The 25,022-nt window shown below is 36.0% G+C and overlaps 1 protein-coding gene across 1 annotated transcript in view; it reads right to left on the reverse strand.

Moving 5' to 3' along the window:
- rtn1b (reticulon 1b) overlaps window positions 1–24,605 on the reverse strand; it is a 45,157-nt gene extending 20,552 nt beyond the window's left edge. Inside the window, exons 1-3 of the mRNA XM_073852919.1 lie at window positions 24,108–24,605; window positions 6,274–7,005; window positions 3,463–4,251 (exon numbers count right to left, since the gene is read on the reverse strand). Of these exons, the coding sequence (XP_073709020.1) occupies window positions 3,463–4,251; window positions 6,274–7,005; window positions 24,108–24,330 (1,744 nt within the window). The 5' untranslated portion in view covers window positions 24,331–24,605. The remainder of the gene's footprint in view (window positions 1–3,462; window positions 4,252–6,273; window positions 7,006–24,107) is intronic.
- Window positions 24,606–25,022: the final 417 nt, after the last annotated feature.

A 25,022-nucleotide genomic window follows, 5' to 3' on the forward strand; every position in this document is an offset into this window, starting at 1 on the left:
CGTAAACTGCTCAGCAAGCAATAGTAAAGCCAATCCGAATCTATAAACACTTATCCATAGTAGTAAAGAGGAATATATTGACTGGGAAGCATCCTATAAACATTGACTGACTGTATTTGATAACTGATTATTTTAAGTTCCTTTGTCAAATGTCCTGTTACATTACTAAATGACAAGATGTAGAGCTATCAGCCAGACACTTGCCAAGATATACTTTAATGTTTATCTGTCAAAATTGGAATTATGAATCCCAAATGAAATGATATCTGAGCCTTTTTATCTCACTATTATGCAATTTCTCCTCCTCTCATGTTGCAGTGTGGCTATGTAATCACAAGACGGCAGCACTTACTGGTCACAAACGTAGCAGACAGAAACTGACCTGAACCACAGGGGGATGCTTTGTTCTGAAATCTTCAAACAACAGGCCAGCCCGAAGCCAGAGCATTAATAAAAGATGGTGACTGCCTTCAACAGACACAAACAAATGACGTACCTATCTACTAATGCACAATGTGGCCAATAATAATTTATTTAGACAAATTGATTTAAAAAAGATTTGATTTTTAAATTGCTAACGCAATTTGTTTTGGTGAAAATACAGCAAAATAGTGATAAGGTCCATAAAAACATAGCAACACAGCCATATTATCTCTATTTTTCATTATTCATATCTCTTACTCACTACTGGGATGAGTTCCCATTACTGAAATAATGAAAATGTTTTTCATAAATCATAGGGTTTTACAATGCACAGACTGCTGTAGGTCAGCCAGATCTTCCATAATCATTTTTCACAGTTTGACACATGAGCTCTGCTGAATCCTGAAGACACAAACAGCAGATGTAGAGAGCAGTCAGGTGTGAAATAAAATCTAAAACATTAGCCGGCTATCTAAAGGCTCAAGGGATTGTGTGAGAAATGTGTCTTGTAAAATTGATATTTCATGTGCATGACCTTCTGGAGCTCTGGGATGATTAGAAACTTCATCTCACACTGTGTTGTATTTCTCGAGACCACTGCTGTTGGATGACGAAGAAAAGCATTGACACGTGCATTGAATATTTAAGCAGGAAATGCCTTTATGAAATCTGAGCTTTATCACTTTGATTAATTTGTATAAACTCTGTACAATCGTATTACCTAGGTCTGTTACTTTCAATGTGCATGCAAATGCACTAATATCTAGGAGAAATTGTATTAAATTCCACATTACCAATTACCGTGCCTTTATATAATATTAGGAAAATATTAGATGTAAGCCTGTGCATGCCCAGACTGATTCTCAAGGGACTGATGCATTGAAATGTGTTTTTTTCCTGCTGTTAAAGCCAAAGGGAGTTTCCAGGGTGAGGCCAACAAGTGTGAGTCAGGTTTTATTTTAATTTCTGTTATTACAGGCCTCTCACCTTAAAGGGATAGTTCACCAAAAATGAAAATTCTATCATAAATTATAACTGATTTTTTTTCTGCGAAACATAAAAAATTATATTTTGAGAATTGTCTGTTGTTTTTTTAATTTTTACTGGGAACTAAATCCATTACCAATAATTTTCAGAACATCACCTTTTATGTTTCACAGAAAAAAAAGAATATCAAACAGGTTTGGAATGACATAAGGATGAGTAAATGATAAAAGAATTAGAATTTTTGGGTGAACTTTAAATTTAAATAGTAGTTTATATTAGTAACAGTTGCCAGTTTTATATTTATTTGGGCCATAAGAGCACTTACATATTTACATGCATTCTACTGTATATGCATTAAAGTCCCCATGAAATAAAAAAATTGTATAAAAAAGTACGAATTTGTTAGACTTAAGGTTATCTATAAGCTAGTGTGCTCCAAAACGATGACAAAATTCGCATTTAGAAGAAGCATTCAGAAAAACTTACAGTCTCTAAATTCCACAAATAAGGATCAGCGATTTTGATGACATCACCCTGCACTTCTCATCAAACTTCCTGTCCAATTAAATGCTATCTAGAACATTATATAAATGCACTATATAAATATGCTCTCCATTAGAGCAAATGATGTCTGGTTTTGCGTTGTGTCAAGCAAATTGCACAGTCTGCTCTAGTTTAGAGACACGATAACATGGAGCATATCGTATGCGAAAATCGGCACAGATCAAAAAATGTATCAGACCCACTGAATTCTACACAGAATGCTATATTTTATAGCGATATGGATGAGATTGTGGCTATCAAACGCTTTACCTTGCTCAATGGTTCTGACTCAAGCTGTGAAATAAACTAAATGCAATTGGCTATTTAAAAAGGGGGCGGGACTTCTTGATATGTCCCTCCCTGTCTTCCTGTTTCAGTTTAAATTACGTCAAAACAGAATAACGCTGCATGTTACAAAGCACTTCAATGGGCTTTTAAGTTTAATTTCAGTTGGTATTTTTTTTAAATGTCATGTAAACCAAAAGTGCAATCATCTTTTAGTTTGAATTTCAGCAATATTTCTGCAAATTTAGTAGCTTTTATTGTATTGTTTACTATATTTATTAGCTTGGTCAGTGTTGCTAGGTGCATTTTTCATTACAGATTTGTGCAAAACATTTGCAATATTTTATAAATGTTAACAAAACCTATTGTTTCCATTAACCAATGTTATATGACTAAAACCTTTTTTTCTCTCTGATTAGTCAAGATGATTGATGTTGGTAGGTTTATGTAGGCTATATCGCAGCCATTGCACTAGCTATTATTTTTAATCGAAAGCAACGTAGACATGTATCTTTAGCAAAGCAGTGCGGAGAGCCGCTTCTGGGGCATTTCTGAAACTGGTATAAACACAAGTATTGATTAGAGTGGCCACGAACAGCTCCAGTTGCCTGGTCGGAGCCGTAATACAGTGTAAATAATGTTTCAAACATTAATGGCAAGGAAAGCCCCTTACACTTGAGAGCAGCCACATATGAAGTGTTTCTTGAAGGTTATAGTACATTAAAGAATGAGCATGTGACTTTTACGTGCACCAAGTGAGCTGTAAATGCGAAAAAAATCCTCTATTGCAGTTTTGCAAAATATTCATTTTTCAAATTGCCTGAAAAAGCACCTAATGCCAGCATAAAAACTTTTTTTGCCATATGTAGTTTTTGTGAAATTTACGCATTTCCAATGGGTGTATTTTCAAATCCCAATTTTAATTTGTGCAACTTAAGGGTAATTGAAAAGCTACTGTGAGATTTGGTTCTTCTGCTGTTTTAGGTTGTAAGGACCTTCAGATAACTGAAATCAAACAGCAAAGTGATATGGACATGTAATGTGGTCAAAACCTGCTTGGAACTACTTCAGTGGCGTGCTTCTCAAAAAATAACTGCACACCTTAGAATGTTCATCAGCCAATCAGATTTAAGCATTTGTCAATCCTGTAGTATAACTCTAGATTGTGACCATCAGAACTTGTGTCTTCAGGTGACTACTTGCTTTTGGGGAACATGTGTTTACCTTTGTCCCTGGTTAGACCCTGGAAGACGACAGGTGGTACAGTCATTCTTGCAGAGCCCCTGTGGGCTTGACTGGACCGTCTCCTTTCTTTCTGGTGCACCTCCCCAGCAGGATGTTCGACCTTCAGCTCTGGCAGGCTCGGGCTGGGGGTTCTGCTGCTGGGTTTGGGCTTCTCTTCCACAGTGGACGTCTTCTCTTTAGGAGCACTGGTTGATGCCGGAGCAGTCGGAGGAGGTGCAGTGGGCGTCACAACTGGTTCTTTAGTTGCAGAAGTCGGGGTTGTAGGTTTTTGGACTGGCTTTGGGCTCTCCATCAAACCCTTTGTGGTCAATCTTTTGGGACTTTCCTCTCCACAGGATTCCAGAGCCAGTTCACTATCCAGCTCTGCTTCACGTTCCTCTCTCAAGATGCTGTACTGCATTGCAGGGCTCGGGGGAAACGCAGGAAAAGACGGGACAGGCACTGTGGAAGGTACTGTGGTTGATGAAGTGGTGGTGGGACTCTTACTGAAACTCATGTAGCCAGTGCTTGGAGCTTGTGGCATAGGCTCTTCAGACACCAGCTCAATCTCAGAGTCGCCAGATTCTGCACTGCTACCCTCGGCATCCTGGGAGGAAGGAGGCAAGGTGGGTTTTGGTGGAGAAAACTTCATCTCCAGTGGGGAACTGTTCTGCTTGGAAGTAGGTTGAGAGGGTGAGATGGGAGATGTTTGAGTCTTGTCTTGGGTGGAGCTCATTGTTTTAGTTTCACCAGCCTGGATGTTTGGATCCAATGGAGAATCAGACTCTTCTATAAAGAAAGAGAAGGAGAGATAAAGGACAGTGAGTAAGGTAAGGCCATCTGCTCTGCCAGGGCATCCCACTGTGTAAGCATGTGTGTATTATTTTATTACTAAAAAGGTGTAATGTACAGACAGTGAAGTCGATGAGCTGCTGCTCTTAAATGGTTAGTTCACCCCCCCAAAAAAATTAGCCCATTATTTTCTCACCCTCAAGGCATATGGCTTCCTTCTTTCAGATGAATGCAATCGGAGTTATATTAAAAATTGTTCTGACTCTTCCAAGCTTTATAATGGCAATGGTCAGTTGTTTCTCTTCAACAGTCCAAAACAAATCAGATAAAGTGCATCCATCCATAATAAAAAGAGCCTCACACGGGGTGAATAAAAGGCCCCCTGTACCGAATCAACGTGTTTTTGTAAAAAAAAATATCCATATTTAAAATTTAATAATCACTCTTCTCTAGCTTGCACTAACAGTTGTACATGAAAGCCACTCCAGAAGGATGACGAAGTACGTCAGCACTGCGTATGCGGTTAGAAATACAAAACAAGGATTTGTAAAGTAAAATGTCAGAGGATTTCGATATAAGTCTAGAGAAGATTGGTTTTCCAGTAAGGAAAAAAGTAAGGAATACTTTGCTTCCTTTGCTCCTGTAAACAAAAGTTTTCACAAGACTCACAGGCACATGCGCAATGCATACGTCCTACGTCAACCGCCCGAGGCAGCTTCCGTTTAGCACAAGCTAAATTAAAGTGATTACGTTTTAGATATGATAATAATTTTCTCACAAAAACACATTCATTTGCTACAGGAGGCCTTTATTCACCCCCTGGAGCCGTGTGAGGCACTTTTTATTATTAATAGATGCACTTTTTTGACTTGTTTTGGACTGTTGATAAGAAACACCTGCCTATTGCCATTATTAAGCTTAGAGGAGTAGAACAATTTTTAATATAACTCTGATTGCATTCGTCTGAAAGAAGTAAGCCATTAAAACCTAGAAACCCTAGTAAATGTAAATAATGGGCTAATTTTCATTTTTAAGTGAACTAACCTTCAAATCTTGGGTGTTTTCTGAACTATGGGCACTTTTGACCTGGTGGATTTCTAGAAGATCAACTCCCAAACACACTTTGGGTCCGGGATAAATGTGACCTTGGACCACAAAACCAGTCTTAAGTCGCTGGGGTATATTTGTAGCAATAGCCAAAAATGCATAGTATGGGTCAAAATTATTGATTTTTCTTTTATGGCAAAAATTATTAGGAAATTAAGTAAAGATCATGTTCCATGAAGATTTTTTGAAAAATTCCTACTATAAATATATCAAAATGTAATTTTTGATTAGTAATATGCATTGTTAAGAACTTAATTTGGACAACGTTAAAGGTGATTTTCTCAGTATTTTGATTTTTTTTGCACCCTCAGATTCCAGATTTTCAAATAGATGTATCTCGGCCAAATATTATCCTATCCTAACAAACCATACATCAATAGAAACCTTATTTATTGAGCTTTCATATGATGTATACATCTCAGTTTTGTAATATTTAACCTTATGACTGGTTTTGTGGTCCAGGGTCACAAATGATAACAAGTTTCCAAGTTTTAATGTGAGCTTCTCATGATAAAAAAATTCCATTTGTTTTAAATAATCTATTCAATCCCTAGGGCATTTAGAAGTTGATGAATCACCATTTTATTGATTCTGAAAATTCTCACTTTTTTAGCTACCTCAATAGCTTAATGCTGTTTCGACTTGCCTCACCCATTCCTGTCCTAACTTGAACATTTCCAAAATGTTTGGAACTGGTTTTGCTGCTTTTTTTCACCAGTTCTGTCAGTATCATACCCTAGAACTGCTCATTTTTCAAATAAAAGTGAATCACATGAATACATTTAAATGTATGAAAGTTCCCAGGATGACAAATACACCTACACAGGAGAAAAAGGTCAGCTAGCAGAGGGATTAAAGATGGTGTAGTGTATACATTACATTGAAGTGCTTGTGTGGGAAGGTGATGCTCACCTGTAGGGGGTGTAGATGACTCAGGGCTTTCATCCTCAGGCTCTGAGAGGGTGACGGTTGGCACTCCCTCCAGCCCTAGACTCAGAATACTCTCCTTCTCTGCCACTGTAACTGTGGGGCTGTGCTGGACTGTGGTGGGTGATATAGATGTATCAGATGGCATTTCTGTCAGGGTGATTTTTACTGGGCTGGCACTGCTGCCGGTACCTGGAGACCGATAGGGCTGGTAGTCAGACAGCTCTTCATCAGATGGTTCCTCCACATATGGGAAGGTCTGAGAGTCCATAATTGCGGCAGAGCCAATATCTTCCATGTCTACTTCTACCGGTGATGGGCTCTTCTCCAGTTTAGTGTACTGGGTGGGCTCTGAGAGGCCGCTCATCCTCCAGTCCTCAAGGGGGCGCTGTGAGCTACAGGAGTCCTCTTTACGACTGATGTCCATGTAGTTATAAGAAGAGTCAAAAGCTTTCTCAGAGTCCTGTATCTTGTGGGAGCTGTCAGCCTGGTCTGCCTTGGGGTTTATCTTGATGTCGGAGTCCGAGGTCAACAGGGAATGGGATCCAGAGGTGAAGTCTTCTGTGCAGGATGTATTTTTGTCATCAGATCTGCCCAGGCTGCCAGAAAAGTAGGAGGTGTCTTCATGTGAGGCGTAGCTTTGATTGGACAAGAGGGAGGTGTACAGGTCATCCCTGTCATTAGTGGACGACTTTGGAAAGTTGAAATCTGGTTTATCTGCATGAGAGGAGAGGAACATAAGCAAGAATTTTAACATACTTAGAAAATTAGTGTTGTTATTCTGATACAAATCTAGGCAAAACAAATAAAAACACAGTTTAGTTTTACACCATTTTCCAGTATGACATTTTGAAGTCCATTAAGGGATGTAGTCAGGGGCGTTTCCTTTGAGGAGGCAAGGGAGACAGTGCCTCAAAATATTGAATGAGAAAAAGACTTTAGTACAAAAACAAAACAAAGCCAATATTACAAAATATAACATTAAAAAGTGTGGAGATCACTTGATTTTCTGAAGAAACATTGTCTAACCAACAGGTAAAGTTATAGGGGGAGTCCGTGTCTTTCTCGCCTCCCCTGAGCCCATTGAGTTTTAACAGACTCCCTAAAGCTTGCTGTGAGTTTGGTGGGGGGTAATTGAGAATGAATGGGGGAAAGTCACGTGAGAGGAGTTTGAACTTCCAAAATGCAGTTTAAGGGCTCTAAATCCCAATCCCAGCCAAGCAAGAAGGGTCTTATCTAGCAAAACAATCGGTTATTTTCTAAAAAAAAAAAACTGACAATTTATATACTATTCTGGTTCAATACAGTTAAGTACCGACCCAGTGTTTACAAAGTGAACGTACAAAGATGATCAAACACCATTTACAAAAAAGGTAAAAACAGCAATGTAGGATGATTTTGAATTAGATTTTTCAAGAGTTTTTCGACATACCCAGAATACACAAAGTTCACTCAGAGCTAGACAAGACGAGCCTTTGAGGTTAAAAAGTATATAAATTGTCTTTGTTTTTTTTTAGAAAATAACCCATCATTTCACTAGATAAGACCATTCTTCCTCAGCTGGGATCATTTAGAGCCCTCTGAAGCTGCATTTAAACTGCATTTTGGAAGTACAAACTCGCTGACACCATAGAAGTCCACTGTATGGAGAGAAATCCATTTCCTTACGACTGAAGAAAGAAAGACATCTTGAATGACAAGGGGGTGAGTACATTATCTGTACATTTTGTGAACTTTTTGTGAAAAGTGAACTTCTCATTTAATGGGAAGGCTAATTTTAAAAAGTAAGCTAACAACTCATACACTTAGATTAAACCACTTTGTTACATCAAAGACTTAAAATGCATGAAAACTTGATCTGTGGGAGTTTTTATTGAGTAATCAACATACTTAATTTAAAGTAAATCTCTGTGTCTGTGACCAATATTTACAGAACTTTGATGACTGTTGATCCAAAAATATGTTAAAACTACTCAAAAGAATAGCTGAACATAAGTTCACAAATAAAATATACTTTTTAAATTGTTACTGCCTTGAGTAATAATTTGGAATACATGTAAAATGCTTAAAAACACTAACTTGATGAGATTCATACTTGGCTTTAATAAATAGAATATTGATTACATTGTATATATAGAATAGTTTTTTTCTTCTCTTTTTATGGTAGTCTAAGTAATGTTTAACCAAGAAAATGTGACATGAATTTACATTAGATTAAATGCTCTTGCGTTCACTCACAAAACTGTTGCGTTCCCCTGATAAACTTAGCATTCACTTGCAAAATGTTTCACATTGTCTTGCAAGTGATTAGTGTCCTCTCACAAAATTTTCATGCTCACACGTAATACTGGAAATGAAAGCATAGTTACTCTTAGAATGCAATATTTTTTTTTGGACGGAAAATGTTTTCTAAAATGACACAAAGTTTGTCATTGAAAATTAAAACTTTTGAGAAGGAACACAAAAGCAATAAAACATAACTTTTCCTCCCATCTCAAATTTTTCTATGACCGAGTAAAGGGAGGTTTTTGTTGTGCTCAGTTAATAAACATTTTTCATATTACTTGTCTCAAATACAATGGATTATTTTTATATTTGTTTTTTGGATATTTTAATAAGCCATATTTTATGTCTCTACTAATATGATTATACATCATTGTACTGTTCTGTTGCATTATATTATAGCAATTTGACCTGATCTTTAACGACATGCTGTGCCTCACAAAGCTTCTTACATCAAGTGACCTTGGGGTGATTTCGACTGTGTGCATGTGTTCTTTGTTAAAGTCAGATGCTAGAAAGAAAATAAGTGTGTGTATTTCAGGGGGTCATTTTTTTGAAGTGTCCTCAAGAGGGCTTTATTGGGGTGTGGCAGTGACAGCTCTGATCAGCAGTTAGTGACGGCACACCGCCCTCCCCACCAATTCTCCTTGTCTCTAAGTCCTTCTCATCACATTGGCCACTACTCTTTGTCTCTTTGTCCTTTTCTCTATTACTGCGGCTATTTGTGGCGAATGACAGTTTTCCAGTTTAATGTTTATCCGAAGGTCGACTGCAGTGCTGTCACAAAAGGGCTTGAGAAGCACAAACACATACACACTCAGACATCAGAGATCAGAAAATGAGCAAATTGGTGGTGACACCCAAGTATCTCCCTGCCTCAGTCTACAAAACATACAGTAGTCACTGAAATGTCATTTTTTAAAATGTTAAAATACAGTATAAAAACAAATGTGTAACAGAAAATGTCTTTGTAGTGTTCATTCTATCCTGTATTATTATGATTTTAGTGACTCAGCAGATATCACAGTACCTCATAGCTGTCAGATTCACTGTTTCAAAGAGAGATTGTTGTTGAATGTCTTAGAAACTAAGGATTTTGAGGAAAACATTCCAGGATTTTTTCTATATAGTGGACTTCAATGGGTATCACTGGGTTGAAGGTCTACATAATTCTAGCCATAAAGGTCTTATCTAGTGAAACAATTGGTCATTAGCTAAAAAAATACACAGTTATATACTTTTTAACAATAAATACTCGTCTTGCACTAACTCTGCATTCACGACTTCACACATTACATAGTCATCTTGGAACATAAAAAAAGTCAAATACCCTTTACAAAAAAAGATAAAACAACGATGATGGATGATTTTGAATTTGGAGGAGAAAATGAGTTTTTTACCATACCCTACCTTTTTGAACCGAAGTACACAGATGAAGAACTAACCGTGTGTGACCGTTCCAACATTATTACTTAATAAATGAAGTTGTATACATGCATCGCAGAACTGGTGCAAGATGAGCATTTGTGGATAAAAAATTTTTTTTAATGTAATTTTGTAAAAAAAGGCCAACCGTTTTGCTACGCAAGACACTGCTGGGATTGTGTAGAGCCCTTTAAAGCTGCATTGAAACTGCAATTTGGACCTTCGACCCATTGATCCCCATTGAAGTCCACTATATGGAGAAAAATCCTGGAATGTTTTTCTCAAAAATCTTATTCCTTTTTGACTAAAGAAAGAAAGACATGAACATCTTGGATGACATGGGTGGCACATAACACACCATTTAAACACCCCAATAATTACAGTTTATTAAAAGGATTATCAAAAGATAGATATCACTTTGAAGGTTTGCTTATTGAAGGTGAAACTACTGATTAAATGTTTAAAATGAATGTCATGTACAGTGCCTAGAATTAGTTTCATATCTTTTAAAAGCTTTGCTGATTCTGATCATGCTGTAAGTGAATGGGTGAATGAACAGATGGAGAGGAGGAGAGAGCTTAGGAGATGGATGGATGAGCTGGTGAGTATTATTTTGTATTATAAATCAGTTTGTAATATCAGTTTCATTTCAGTTTGTTTTTAATACACTTGTTTGTTTTGAAAATGACTGAATTTCACTAGGCTAATTTTAGTTTTCCTTATAACAGTGCCACACGTTGTACCATCTGCTTGTAATGAATACATGCATTAAACAAAAACTGCATTACACTTGACAAATTACATTCAAAGTTTTGTTTTAGTTCAGTTATAAAGGAGACTACTTCCAGAACAAAAATTTACAGATAATTTACTCACCCTCTTCTCATCCAAGATGTTTATGTCTTTCTTTCTTCAGTTGATAAGTAATTATGTTTCTTGAGGAAAACATTTCAGGAATTATCTCCATATAATGGATGTCAATGGTGCCCCAAAGTTTGAACTTCCAAAATGCAGTTTAAATGCAGTTTCAAATGGTTCTAAATGATCCCAGCTGATGAAGAAGGGTCTTTTCTAGCAAAACAATTGATAATTTTCTAAACAAATGGACAATTTATATACTTTTTAACCACAAACGCTTGTCTTGTCTAAGTCTGTGTGAACTCTGTTTTTTTTTTCATTTTTTTTTTCAGCTAATACAGTCGAAAAACTCCCATATCATTTTCTTACACAACATTTTAAAATCATCCTAAATCACTGCATAAGTACCAAAAAAGGGTTTACAAAGTGAACATGCAAAGTAGATCAAAAGCACTTTAGGGAAACCAGCGATGTAGGACGATTTTGACTTTGAAGAAGAAAACGAGACGGGAATTTTTCGACATACCCTAACTGTATTGACTGTATTGAACTGAAAAAAAAAAAACACAGAGTTCACACAGACTTAGACAAGACAAGCGTTTGAGGTTAAAAAGTATAAAAAATGTCAATTTGTTTAGAAAATGATGTTAGAGCTATTTGAAGCTGCATTTTGAAGTTCAAACTTGGGGGCAGCATTGAAATCCATTGTATAGAGATAATTCCTGAAATGTTTTCATCAAGAAACATAATTTCTTATCGACTGAAGAAAGAAAGACATGAACATCTTGGATGACAAGTGGGTGAGTAAATTATCTGTATATTTTGTTCTAGAAGTGGACTTCTCCTTTAAGATAGCAAAAATAAGTTATCTTGTATTTTTCAAAGTCTGTTGTTGACTTCAGTATCAGGTGTGTTCCTGTCACACTACAGATGTACTATATGTCATGTGTAAATCGCCATACTAACGTGACCCCACTCCATCAGAGAGCCTGTGCCTCTGTCTCTGTACTGCCCTACATTCACTGGGCAAACTGACTCCATTGGGACTCTATTTTTAACCATCAGTAGCTAAGAAGTGTGAGGATCTATGAAAAAAGTAAAGAGTGCAGAGAGAGGAGAACCACTGATACTTAAAAAACAAATGTTAACTGATATTGTAACCTTAAAGGGATAGTTCGGCCAAAACTGAAAAGTTGATGTTTATCTGCTTACCCACAGGGCATGCAAGATGTAGGTGACTTTGTTTCTTCAGTAGAACACAAAAGGAAAATTTTAACTCAAACCGTTGCAGTCTGTCAGTCATTTAATGGCAGTCAATGGGACCCACGGCTTTGAGAGTCAGAAAAACATACACAGACAAAACCAAATTGAACCCTGTGGCTCGTGACAATACATTGAGGTCTTAACATACAAAACAATTGATCTGTACAAGAAACTGAACAGTATTTACATCCTTTTTACCTCTGATCCACTGCAATGTCCAACAGTTGGACATTGCGGTGGACCAGACCAATTATTTCGTTTGTTAAGACATCAATGTATCGTCACGAGCCACAGGGTTTAATTTGGTTTTGTCTGTGTATTTTTTTGATTCTCAAAGAGAGTCCATCATATGACTGACAGACTTCAACGGTTTGAGTTAAAGATCTTAGTTTGTGTTCTACTGAAGAAACAAAGTCACCTACATCTTGGATGCCCTGGGGGTAAACAGATAAACATCACATTTTCATTTTTGGGTGAACTATCCCTTTAAGTACCTGCAACCATATAGCAATTGAATCATCTCAGTGACTGTCACAGAACTGTGTCTGTATGTGAGGGACGATCCTGCATGTGCATCAGTTTTCACACCACACAATCTCCAGCCCACACCTCTAACCCTCAACATTTAAGCAGTGTGCAAGCTATGACTCATCCTCTCAAAAACACAGCCATAGCGAGAACACACAATGGCCTTAAGTGCTGATCTTTCATTTAGAGACCATGCTACTAAAATGTCTTTTACCTGAACAAAGACGGTTAGATTTAAAAAAAAAAAAAAAACCGGACATATGCGATTTGTTGCTTCTACCAAATCCTAATACACTGGTAATTCTCTAACGTGTACATTATAAGCAAATGTTTTCTTTCTGTTCTAAACTAGCCATGTACAGTTTTTCCAATGTGATCCTCTGACAAGGATATCATATTTTTAAAAACTCCATGAAATTAGTTTTTGTGGCATCTGTCCTTCTGTTAGCTCAGACTCAATGTCTTATGTCTCTTATACTCAAAAATTGAGTAAAAGCTGAAATATTGAGAAATATTATTACAATATAAAGTTGTAAACTGCTTAAACTGTTAATCTGTTATTAGTTTTAATATACTTTAATATGATGATTTTCTGCTCTAAAACATTTCATATTAATATAAATATTAAAAACAGTTGTGCTGCTTAATATTTTTGAGGAAACTATGCTACTTTTAATGGAAGCCCATTTCCGCCACTGAATAAAAAATGCAATTTCTTATCTCACAGTTCTGACTTTTTTCTTGTAAATGTGAGTTTGTACTTCGCAATGCTTTTTTTTTTAATTTCTGCAATATTTTGATTTTTCCAAATTTTGAGATATAAACTCACAACTGCTAATTATAAAGTCCAATTTTGAGAAGGAAAAAAGACTGATATTTTCAGAACTGCAAGTTTATATCTCGCAATTGCGTGTTACAAAGTCAGAAATGTGAGACATAAACTCGCAATTCTGAGAAAAAAGTCACAATTATGAGATATAAACTCGCAATTCTGAAAAAAAGTCACAATTTTTGCAATACTGATTTTATTGCTCAGAACTTTATTACTAAGAATTGCGAGTTTGTGAGTATTGACTTTATAACTTGCAATTCTGAGTTTATATCACACAATTCTGGCTTCATTTCTCAGTATTGTGAATTTACATCTCACAATTCTGATAAAAAAAGTCCGAATTGAGATTTTGTATCACAAATCGGATGAAAAAAAGTCAGAATTTTAAGATGTAAACTCGCAATTACAAGAAAAAAGTCAGAATTGTGTCAGAAAAGTCGCAATTAGTTTTTTTCATGTTATATTCAGTGGCAGAAATTTTGATGAATTTAAAGTTCACAAGAACAGCATTTATTCAAAATAGATATCTTCTGTAACAATGTATAAGCCTTTTACTTTACTGTCACTTTTTATACATGATGTAAGCAACCTGGCTGAATACAAATATCTAATAAAAAATTTGCACTGGCCTGCAAACTCTAGAACAGTGTTATATAAACTCAAGAGTTATGAAAAATTGTTGCAGTTGTAAGATAATAAGTCAAATTCCTGTTTCAAAAGAAAATATGTCAACGAAGGGAAGAAATCTGCATTCAAGCCATTGAAATTGGGCGTTTACTAAGCCAAAGGCACCAAGAAGGCATACATTTGTACAACCAAAGTGGCACAACAAGCTCTCAGTACAAAATGATATGGATGATGTGAAAACCACACCTGGATCAGGTGAAATGATAAGCCCTTAATAAAACTAGCTTTGTATGAGGAATATGTCTTCAGCTTCACTGAAGACTTCACTGGAGACCTGAAGCCAATAAACAGCTCAGATGGCTACAGAAAATGAACAAGGACATTTAAAAACATGTCCCTGCAGTGACTGAATGATATGAGAAAGACATATATTTCTCTTTTAGCCATTACCCACTACAAATAAAACCAAAATAAAAACATGGTTACTATAGTTAAACCATGGTAACCACAAATTAACTGTGGCTTTGCTACACTAACTGTGGTAAATGGTAATCAATACGCCAAAAAAATCATGGTTGCAACACTGTTTCTACAATAAAACCATGGTTAATTTTCCTAAGGGACTGGCTGTGTGAGTGTTTGGGTGTGTGTTTGTTGCATTGTTGGCACAGGTTCTGGAGCTCAGAGTAAAGCTCATGTTCTGGCGATGTGTTAGGTAAGAGTCAGGCATTATCCATGGCGCTAACACTAATGCACTAAAGCTAATCACTCCTCTGCTTAAACCTAAAGAACTTAGAAGAGAATTAGCAGGATCCACAGTAAGTTAATTATTAGATCTATACACGATACAGCTTCAGACTTGTCACTATTAGCCAAATATAACAAGCCTACCCTGCTGAAAAAAACAATACAAACCATCACAGGAATTATAATGAATTATATTATAATGCCATTAAAAACCATTAACTTTTAACTATCTGTAGTGTGTTTTAAGACATATTCCATTAGGATTTAGTGGGTTTAACAAGGCACCAATAGAAAGCAACCAATTACCAATAGAGACCAACAGGGTCCATTATACAATTCCCATTATAACCAGTAAAACCATTACAAATTCTGTGATGGTTTCTATTGTGTTTTTTTTCAGCAGGAATTAATTAAATAAAAAGCCACTCCAAAAAACTATTTAAGGGGTCATCGGATGCAAAACTAACTTTTACATGTTGTTTGAACATTAATGTGTGTTGGCAGTTTGTGTACACAACCACCCTACAATGATAAAAATCCACCCAGTGGTATTTTTTTAATATTTAAAAGTAATATCCCCTTTTTAAAATCAGGTCATTCTCAGCTTCTTGTCATTGTGATGAAACACCGAGCTGAAACAGTCTGAATACCACCGCCATTGTGTGGACTCTGCAGAGGAAGACTCTAATTAAGTGATTGAGGTGTTCTGTTGTTGGATGTAATAATAAACATAGCAGTCGTCATTTACTCCCAACATCTGAGCCACTAAGAGGCAGAGGACAACGTTACTTTCGTTTTTAAAAGGAAAGCACTGATCCCGATCTACATATGCGTCTATGTTCGTGTGAATCATTCGTGATGCAGCTTCACCCACAGCAGAAGTGAGTATAAGGGTTTTTTATGCATCTTTGCAAATGGCCTTTCTTAATAATGTGCTTGTTGGCAAGTTTCACCGATAAACACGACTAAATGCAGCTAAACGTGGCTAAATGCGACTAAAGTAAACATTACAGCTGGTAATCCCTCAGCACAGAGGGGCGGGGCGAGCAGAGCTCATTTGCATTTAAAGGGCCCATGCGATAAAATGAGCTGATATTTTGCAGAGCTGATTTTGACAAGGTAAAAGGGTGTTTTTTTACACTACTATTGAGAATTTTTAACCAAAGTATATTAGAGACCCCAAAGAATCATATGTACTTGTGGAAAATGGGCATCTGATGACCCCTTTAAAAAAATGTTGTCAGAACTACTTATTACTTATTGTTCAGCCCTGATCTTGCTCTTACACTACTTGTTGTTTTGGATGTACTATACTACGATATTGATTATGTTGGCCCTTTGACACACAAGTGTGTAATTTACTTTTGGCAAGAAGCGACTTTCTCTTTCCCTAGCTGTGCAGCTCTGACTGAGCTTAGAAAGATCAGTACATTGTGAGGACTTCCTTCCTCTAGTCTGTGTTATTTCTGGTCAGCGCCAGGTCTATCTTCACAGGAAGACACTGATGAAGCGACACTGCAAACTTTCCTTAACAAACAAGAGTGACAAAACGTGACCGGGAGGTAAATATAACAGGGGTTATGTTTTAAGGCAGCATAACTGTCTACCACAATTTCATATTTATTTTTTAGAGAAAAAGCTCTGTAAGCCACTAAGATGGGCTGTATTTTAGACACCCATCTCTGCTATGCCACCAGCACATATCTCTGCAGAAAAGTACATCTGACAGACTGATAAAATGAAGGGAAGATCAGAATGCCACTGACAGGTTTGTGGCACATGAGGAGGAGTTGGTGCCAACTTCAAGTCACTGCAGGCACATTTTCACATGGTTACTTTGTGTATGTGTATGAATGCACCAGATTTACTTCTTCATCAGAATAGATGGAGGTGGGGAGCCAGAGGCAGCTGTTGGAGGTACTTCTCTTGTTCCTGAAAAACAAACTGTTCTAGCATGCCAATGTCTTCAGGAATATTGGGTTTAGAGTGAAAATGGTACTAAAAGTACAAATTACCTGTAAACTAACTTAGTACCATAGTGACACTAACCACTGATAGTGGTTTTAAGAATCAGCAGCTTCTGAAATACATTAGGTTGTGAATTTATTTTCTTTACTTTTTTTAAACATAACTGTCATTTTCTGCATCACTGGGGTCAAATGCCATAGTGAACAATCTGTCAGGAAAAGAAGACAATAATCTATCTACCTTGTAAGGTTGGACAAATGAGCATATGTTTAGAGCATTTACATAATCGCTTTAGTCTGTGATGCAATATGCTCGCTGCATTGAAATTCATTCATCACAACAAACAGTGCATTGGCCATGCACACCTTATGTTTGGCCATTAAGCTTGTTTCTAGTATTTTTCCTACATGTTGAAAATGTTCCACAATGCTTAGTAAAGGATAGAAACAAAAGTAAAAGCAATAGCTAAAAATACATTTTATGGATCAAAATGATCGATTTTTCTTTTATGCCAAAAATCATTAAGGTAACAAATAAAGATCATGTTCCATGAAGATATTTTGTAAATTTCCTACTTTAAATATATCAAAACTTCATTTCTGATTAGTAATTTGCATTGCTAAGAATTCATCCGGACATATTTAAAAGTGAAATATGTTCAGTATTTTGATTTTTTTGCACCCTCAGATTCCAGATTTTCAAAAAGTTGTATCTCGACCAAATATTTATTAAAAATCAATTTAAAAGATCCTTATGACTGGTTTTGTGGTCCAGGGTCACAAATATGAAAACTAGACAAACAATATATTGTATTTAAATATGCTAATTAAGGTTGGGCTCTCTTTTTATTCTGCACTCATTTTCTTATGATGAAAACCATTTAATGCCTTTTCAATTTTCTTACAGTCAGTATTTTTAAATGGGAAAAAAATTTTACTGGCAATTTTTCTTGTTTTAAGCATAATCTGATGCCAATTCGCTTCTCAAGTAAATGTATCTTGTTTAGATGTTCATGTTTTAAATGTTCACAAAAAATGAATGTCAACAGCCTGGAGCACTGTAGAGTAACATTTTTAAAATGATACTATATAATGTGATTTTGACAGGGTAGTTCACCCAAAAATGACAATTCTGTCATTAATCACTCACCCTTATATCATTTCAAATGCTCGATTTTTCTTTTATGCCAGAAATCATTAAGGTATTAAAGAAAGATCATGGTCCATGAAGATATTTTGTACATTTCCTACCATAAATATATCAAAACTTAATTTTTGATTAGTAATGTGCATTGCTAAAAATTCATTTGGCCAAATTTAAAGGTGATTTTCTCAGTATTTTGATATTTTTGCAACCTCAGATTTTCAAATAGTTGTATCTCGACCAAATATTGATTAAAAATCAATAAAAAAGATCCTTATGACTGGTTTTTGGGTCAGGGTCACAAATATGAAAACTAGACAAACAATATTGTATTTAAATGCTAAATACTGGAGGTTGGGCTCTCTTTTTAGTCTGCACTCAATGAAGTACTATTTTCTTTTGATGAAACCTGAATGCCTTTTCAGTTTTCTTACAGTTAGTATTTTTAAATGTAAAATCTTCACTGGCAATGGTTTTTCTTGTTTTAAGCATGATGCTAATTCGCTTCTCAAGTAAATGTATCCTATTTAGATGTTGTTTAGACATGTTTAAAATGTTCACAAAAAATTTATGTCAACAGTCTGGAGCACTATAGAGTAACATTTTTAAAATTATACTATATAATGTGATTTTGAAGGGGTAGCTCACCCAAAAACTACAATTCTGTCATTAATTACTCACTCTTATATCATTTCAAACCCATTCCAAAGATCTTTGTTCATCTTCGGAATTCAAATTAAGATATTTTTGATGAAATCCAAGAGCTTAGACATAGTCCATGTGACATCAGTGGTTCAACTTGAATTTTATAAAGCTATGAGAATACTTTTTGTGTGTAAAAAAATAAAATAAAATAATAATAATAATGATTTTATTAAACAATTTCCTCTCTTTCGTGTCAGTCTTTGATGCTTGTTCACAAGAGTACTACGACGAATGTGCGTGGTGCTGCTGATGCAGAAGCCTGCAAAGACACGTATTCTGGTAGCTTCATAAAATGAAGGTTGAACCACTGATGTTACATGGAATATTTTAACAATGTCTTTACTATCTTTCTGGGCCTTGATTGTGTCAGTTGTGTTGCTGTCTATGCATGCTCAGAAAGCTTTTAGATTTCATCAAAAATACCTTAATTTGTGTTCTGAAGATGAACAAAGGTCTTACAGGTTTGGAACGACATGAGGGTGAGTAATTAATGACAGAATTTTAATTTTTGGGTCAACTATCCCTTTAATTACTTCACTGTAGAATATCAGTATAGAAAGCATTTTAAAATCTTCACAGCAAGTGCTGAGTCAATGCTAATGAGGCAAATGTATTACCGCAAATGGAAATAGATTCTTTCAATCTTGTTATGTTTCTTAGTAATTGATGCCCATGTGATAGCCTGCAACCAACAACATTTTCTGTATGTGTGTGAAGAAGAAAGTGAACTTGCATTCCAGTGTCCCTAATGAACCACGATTCACTGAAGCGAAGACATTAAAAACAATGCAGCCTGTCTGTATATAACTCAAAAGGCTTTCTGATTTCTGATCAGGGCACCACGAAAGACAACACAGTGGGGTCTCTCTAGTACACAACGTATACATGATATATAATTGCTCATTATATGCCTGAAATCAATAGTGTTGCCGGTAAGGAAGCTGTGAAAGATATTCTTTATATACTGTGGTTCAATACTGGTGAACTGTTTGTAGAGAAAACTGCTATATAAGAACAGGAGGAAAATACCAAGTTTGTCTTATGTAGCATGGGTATATTTGTAGCAATAGCCAAAAATACACTGTATGGGTCAAAATTATCGATTTTTCTTTCATGCCAAAATCATAAGGATATTAAGCAAAGATTATGTTCCATGAAGATATTTTGTATATTTCCTACTGTAAATATATCAAAGCTTAAATTTTTGATTAGTAATATGCATTGCTAAGGACTTCAATTGGACAACTTTAAAACCGATTTTCTCCGAATTTAGATGTTCTGCCACCTTCAGATTCCAGATTTTAAAATACTTGTATCTCGGCTAAATATTGCCCTATCCTACTAAACCATACATCAATGGAGAGCATATTATAAATCTTAATTTGAAAAAATTGGCCCTTATGATTGATTTTGTGGTCCAGGGTCAAATATGTTCATGATGAAAGACATAAGATTATCTGCATTGTAAAAATGAACAATACTCCTACAGCATTTATTAAAGGATAACTGTTGCCAAAATGCAAAATGGGCTGTTTTTTTTATTACTGTAAACGAGACAAACTTATATCTAAAAGCATAATTACGACAAACGAGCCGTTTTTGAGATTGACCGTGATTTCGTTTTGTGGTCAGTGGCCGGTAAATGGGAGTACTAGGGGCATACACTTGAGCGCATCAAAATCGATATTTTTACAACACTAAGAAGGCTCGACACACCATGAAACTTTGCTTGAAGTATCGCCTGGGTCTCTACACATGAACTCGAGTATTGAGAACATTGTTTGTGTACACAGAGTTTACTAAAAAGAAAGTTTTTGAACAACTCACTTTCACTGTTTGGGTTTCCGCTCGCAGCTGTCTTGCCAGTCAAGAGGTGTCGATCTCCGAATGCGAATGAATGGACTCCATAGGACGAAATTTTAGGCTTATATGAGGCTCTTTTTACAACTAGAAGTTTAATATTGTTTTTCACTTGCGACAAAACAACGAATTAGCCGTGCATTTATTTGGAAATATGCTTTAGGAGCTATCCATCCTCGCACTCGGAGATCGACACCTCTTGACTGGCAAGACAAATGTATGCCCCTAGTACTCCCATTCACCGGCCACTGACCACAAAACGAAATCACGGTCAATCTCAAAAACGGCTCGTTTGTCGTAATTATGCTTTTAGATATAAGTTTGTCTCGTTTACAGTAAAAAAAACAGCCCAGGTTGCATTTTGGCAAGAGTTATCCTTTAATCTTGATTAATGTTAATTTCAGCATTCACTAATGCATCATTAAAATCACAAGTTGTGTTTGTTAACATTAGTTAATGTCATGTGAACTAACATGAACAAACACTGAATAACAGTATTTTTTATTAACTAACATTAACAAAGATGAATAAATAGTATAATAAATCTATTGTTCGTTGTTAAATCATGTTAGTTAATACATTAACTAATGTTAACAAATGACACCCAAACACTTTACAATGTGTTTGCTCTGCTCCGACTTATCGGTTATCAAAAAGAGGATGCATTCACATTAAATGCATTCTGTCAGAGGTTATGTTTCATTTCTGTCCACTAAATTATACATGCATAAAAGTCTTGAAGTCAAATGCGTTGCAGAATCAGCCTCAAATCGTGTTCATGTCAACATTAAGAATGAGTTTTATTAACATTAACAATGTGTTCTAAATGTGATCCAAAAGGCCAAGTATCACATCCTCTAAGAGTCAGTACTGTGGTTCAATAAGCACAGGGATTGGCTGTCATTCAGCTAATGAGAGATTCAGTCTAAGAGGATTTTACCAGAGGACTCTAAATTTCATTCGCTTGTAAATGTAAATCTGGTGATTCAAATACACACATTTCTTCTACAAATCTTGATGCATGTAAAAAGAAAACGTTTACTAATTCAAGCTCGTTTATTAGTGCTTTAGTTGAGTAAATTTTACAGTGACCACAGGAAACCTCACTGAACCTCGTATCCAGTAGTTCTGAATCTGGGCAAGCAGTCTCTGATATTGAAAAGGGTATTACTCAAGTGAAAATGTACCAAATCTCCTTCTGTTTGGTCAATCAAAAACAAAAAGCTTGCAGTTGAACCATTTTATTGCTGTTTTACTCCTGCACTATATGATGATTTGATCAGCTAATACCATTTCCACATTAGCTTACTGTTTTATAGCTCCTAATTAGGTTATTTGTTTGTTACTTACTGATAACCCTTTCCATCTTTCTGAGATCCACGTGAAAGACTATTACATAATATCACTTTCACTCACTAGTCTACAGCTTTGAGATCAAACACATCAAACACACAAAGGCAGTCTTGTCTAACACTACAATTGAAATAGAAAACATTTCTAATGTCACAACAAAGATCTAAAGGTTTAAGAGACGTGCAAACCTGAAAAAGCTTCTTACTGCATATAGTATACTTATTTCTTATATTTTTGTCTGGTTGTAAAGACTAATCTTAGACTGGTGTTTTATAGAAATGGGGCTACAATCTCATCTCACTAAGAGAAAAAAATCGACCACAACCACGACTAGTCTAAATAGCTCTGTCTATCTACAGTAGTAGCATAATGTCATATAACAGAGTTTCGATCCAAGCCTGTGAGATGTTCAAATGGCAATGTCAAGTATTGATCTCTATGCAGTAAAGAACCTGTAAAGGTTACTGTAAAGTGTCTGGTCTGAAAAGCAGCAGAGACACAATGAAAAAATGACAACAGCAGTTGAAGGGGAAAGAGCTAGTTATACAATATCTCACTTACACAGTATTTTGCATTTGCAGTTTCTTTATGATATGTTGTAATGTATGACTATGAATTATGGTAACACTTTATTTACATCATTATCAGAAATCGAAATCAACCAAAAACGGTTACCCTTGCTTATCCATACAGTTGAGGTCAAAAGTTTACATCCCCCTTTCAGAATCTGCAAAACGGTAATTATTTTACCGAAAATAAGAGGGATCATACAAAATGCATGTTGTTGTTTATTTAGTACTGACCTGAATAAGATATTTCACATGAAAGATGTTTACATATGGTCCACAAGAGAAAACAATAGTTGAATTTATAAAAATGACCCGGTTCAAAAGTTTACATCCCCTTGATTTTTAATACTGTTGTTACCTGAATGATCCACAGCTGTGTTTTTTCGTTTAGTGATAGTTGTTCATGAGTCCCTAGTTTGTCCTGAACGGTTAAACTGCCTGCTATTCTTCAGAAAAATCCTTCAGGTCCCACAAATTCTTTGGTTTTCCAGCATTTTTGTGTATTTGAACTTTTTCAACAATGACTGTATGATTTAGATCCATCTTTTCACACTGAGGACATCAAAGAGACTCATATGCAACTATTACAGAAGGTTCAAACGCTCACTGATGCTCCAGAAGGAAAAACCATGCATCAAGAGCTGAGGGTGAAAACTTTTCAGCAGAATGGAGATGTACATTTTTCTTATTTTGCCTAAATATAATATTTTTTCATTTAGTACTGCCAATCAGAAGCTACAGAAGATAGTTACATATTTCCCTGAAGTCAAAATAAGTTAAATTTACCCTGATCCTCACATTCAAAAAGTTTCACCCCTCAGCTCTTAATGCATGGTTTTTCCTTCTGGAGCATCAGTGAGCGTTTCAACCTTCTGTAATCGTTGCATATGAGTCCCTCAGTTGTCCTCAGTGTCATAGTTGGAAAGGGTATAAATACACAAAAATGCTGGAAAACCAAATAATTTGTGAGACCTAAATGATATACAGCTGTGGATCATTCAGGTAAACACACAGTATTAAGAATCAAGGGGATGTAAACTTTTAGTAATTTTAAAAAATTCAACTGTTTTCTCTTGTTGACTATATGTAAACATCTTTTATGTTTAGTATCTTATTCAGGTCAGTACTAAATAAACAACATGCATTTTGTATGACCCCTCTTATTTTGGTAAAATAACATTTTGCAGATTCTGAAAGGGGGATGTAATTTTTGACCTCAACTGCAAGCCAATTACAAATCCTGACTGGTTGTTATACATATGTATAAGACATTATTGCCAATATTGTGTAGAAAATATGTTTTTAATGTATCATATTTATTATAATCAGTAATGTTTTGTTTATTAATCAATAATATAGTTAGAAAATAACATTTGCTACCTCTAGAAAGTCTTTTTAAATAAATTAATTTCTTGTGTCTTACTGAAATTTGATTTTTTTTTTATTTCTTTCTCGAAAGTACTAAAAGAATCGAGAAGAATTAAATTCCGTACGATGTCCATCCCTAATTTCAATAAAACTTCCACTCCAGGCAGAGCGAGCCACTGAGGCAAGGTAGCTGCTACCTGATATAACCAGGCCCTGGTCGAAAGAGAAGTTAAGCACCGATGTATTTCAAAGCATTACATATATGACGCCGTACATAAAAACCATCTTACCTGTGGACGCAGTTTCCATGACAACAGGGAGCGGTTGCCGGTCGCTTTCGGGATGGCTGGAAAACTGTTTCTCCTCACTTGATTCGTCCTCCCAGTCTCTCATCTGCCGCTTCTCTCCCAAGTCATCCCGCCGTGCGGTGGTGGTAATCCCTAAGCAGTCAATCTTCTCAAAATCGTCTCCGTACCAGCTGCCCTCCGAATCTGCCTCCGGCTTCTCGGACATTTTTGAGCGTTCCGTCTGTGTGCGATGCTCTTCAGAGAGACTCGGTCAGTGACAGAAGAACAGCGAGTAAAGCGCTCAGGATCAGTCGCTGGGTAACTATCAGAAGTGGTCAGGGCAGGCCGAGCGCTCCGTCAGAGGCTCACGCTGCTGAAAATGGCTTGTTTAGTTCTGTGTTTCGGCGCTGACGTCACCGTGTCTCGAGCTCATAATGGCACGCAGCATTTAAACACACAGAGCTGGAACTGGGCTTAAAATACGGCTTTCGGTACCTTGTAGCAAATTAGGATGGGGAATGGTTCAAATCGTTTGAGATAATAAACTTGCTCTATTATATTCAGATTAAATTAAAAATGAACTTCAGTGATAATATAAAGTAGCTAGCGTAAACACAACTAAATTCACTATAGGTGGATCCGAGCATTGTCCTGAAAGTTGCACTCGACTGTTAGTGCGTAGTCATGAATATTATTATTATTTTTTTTAGGAAATAGTGTCATCTTGTGGTTTCAAAGGTAACTACAGCAAGGGCTGTAGACCTTTTTCAGGTAAAAATCTTTGGGACATAAATGTGACCCTGGAGCACAAAACCTTAAGTAGCACAGGTATATTTCTAGCAATAGCCACAAATACATTGTCAATTTTTCTTTAATGCCAAAAATCATTAGGATATTGAGTAAAGATCATGTTCCATG

This window comes from Garra rufa, chromosome 13, assembly GCF_049309525.1.
Source record: "Garra rufa chromosome 13, GarRuf1.0, whole genome shotgun sequence".
Classification (NCBI taxonomy): domain Eukaryota; kingdom Metazoa; phylum Chordata; class Actinopteri; order Cypriniformes; family Cyprinidae; genus Garra; species Garra rufa.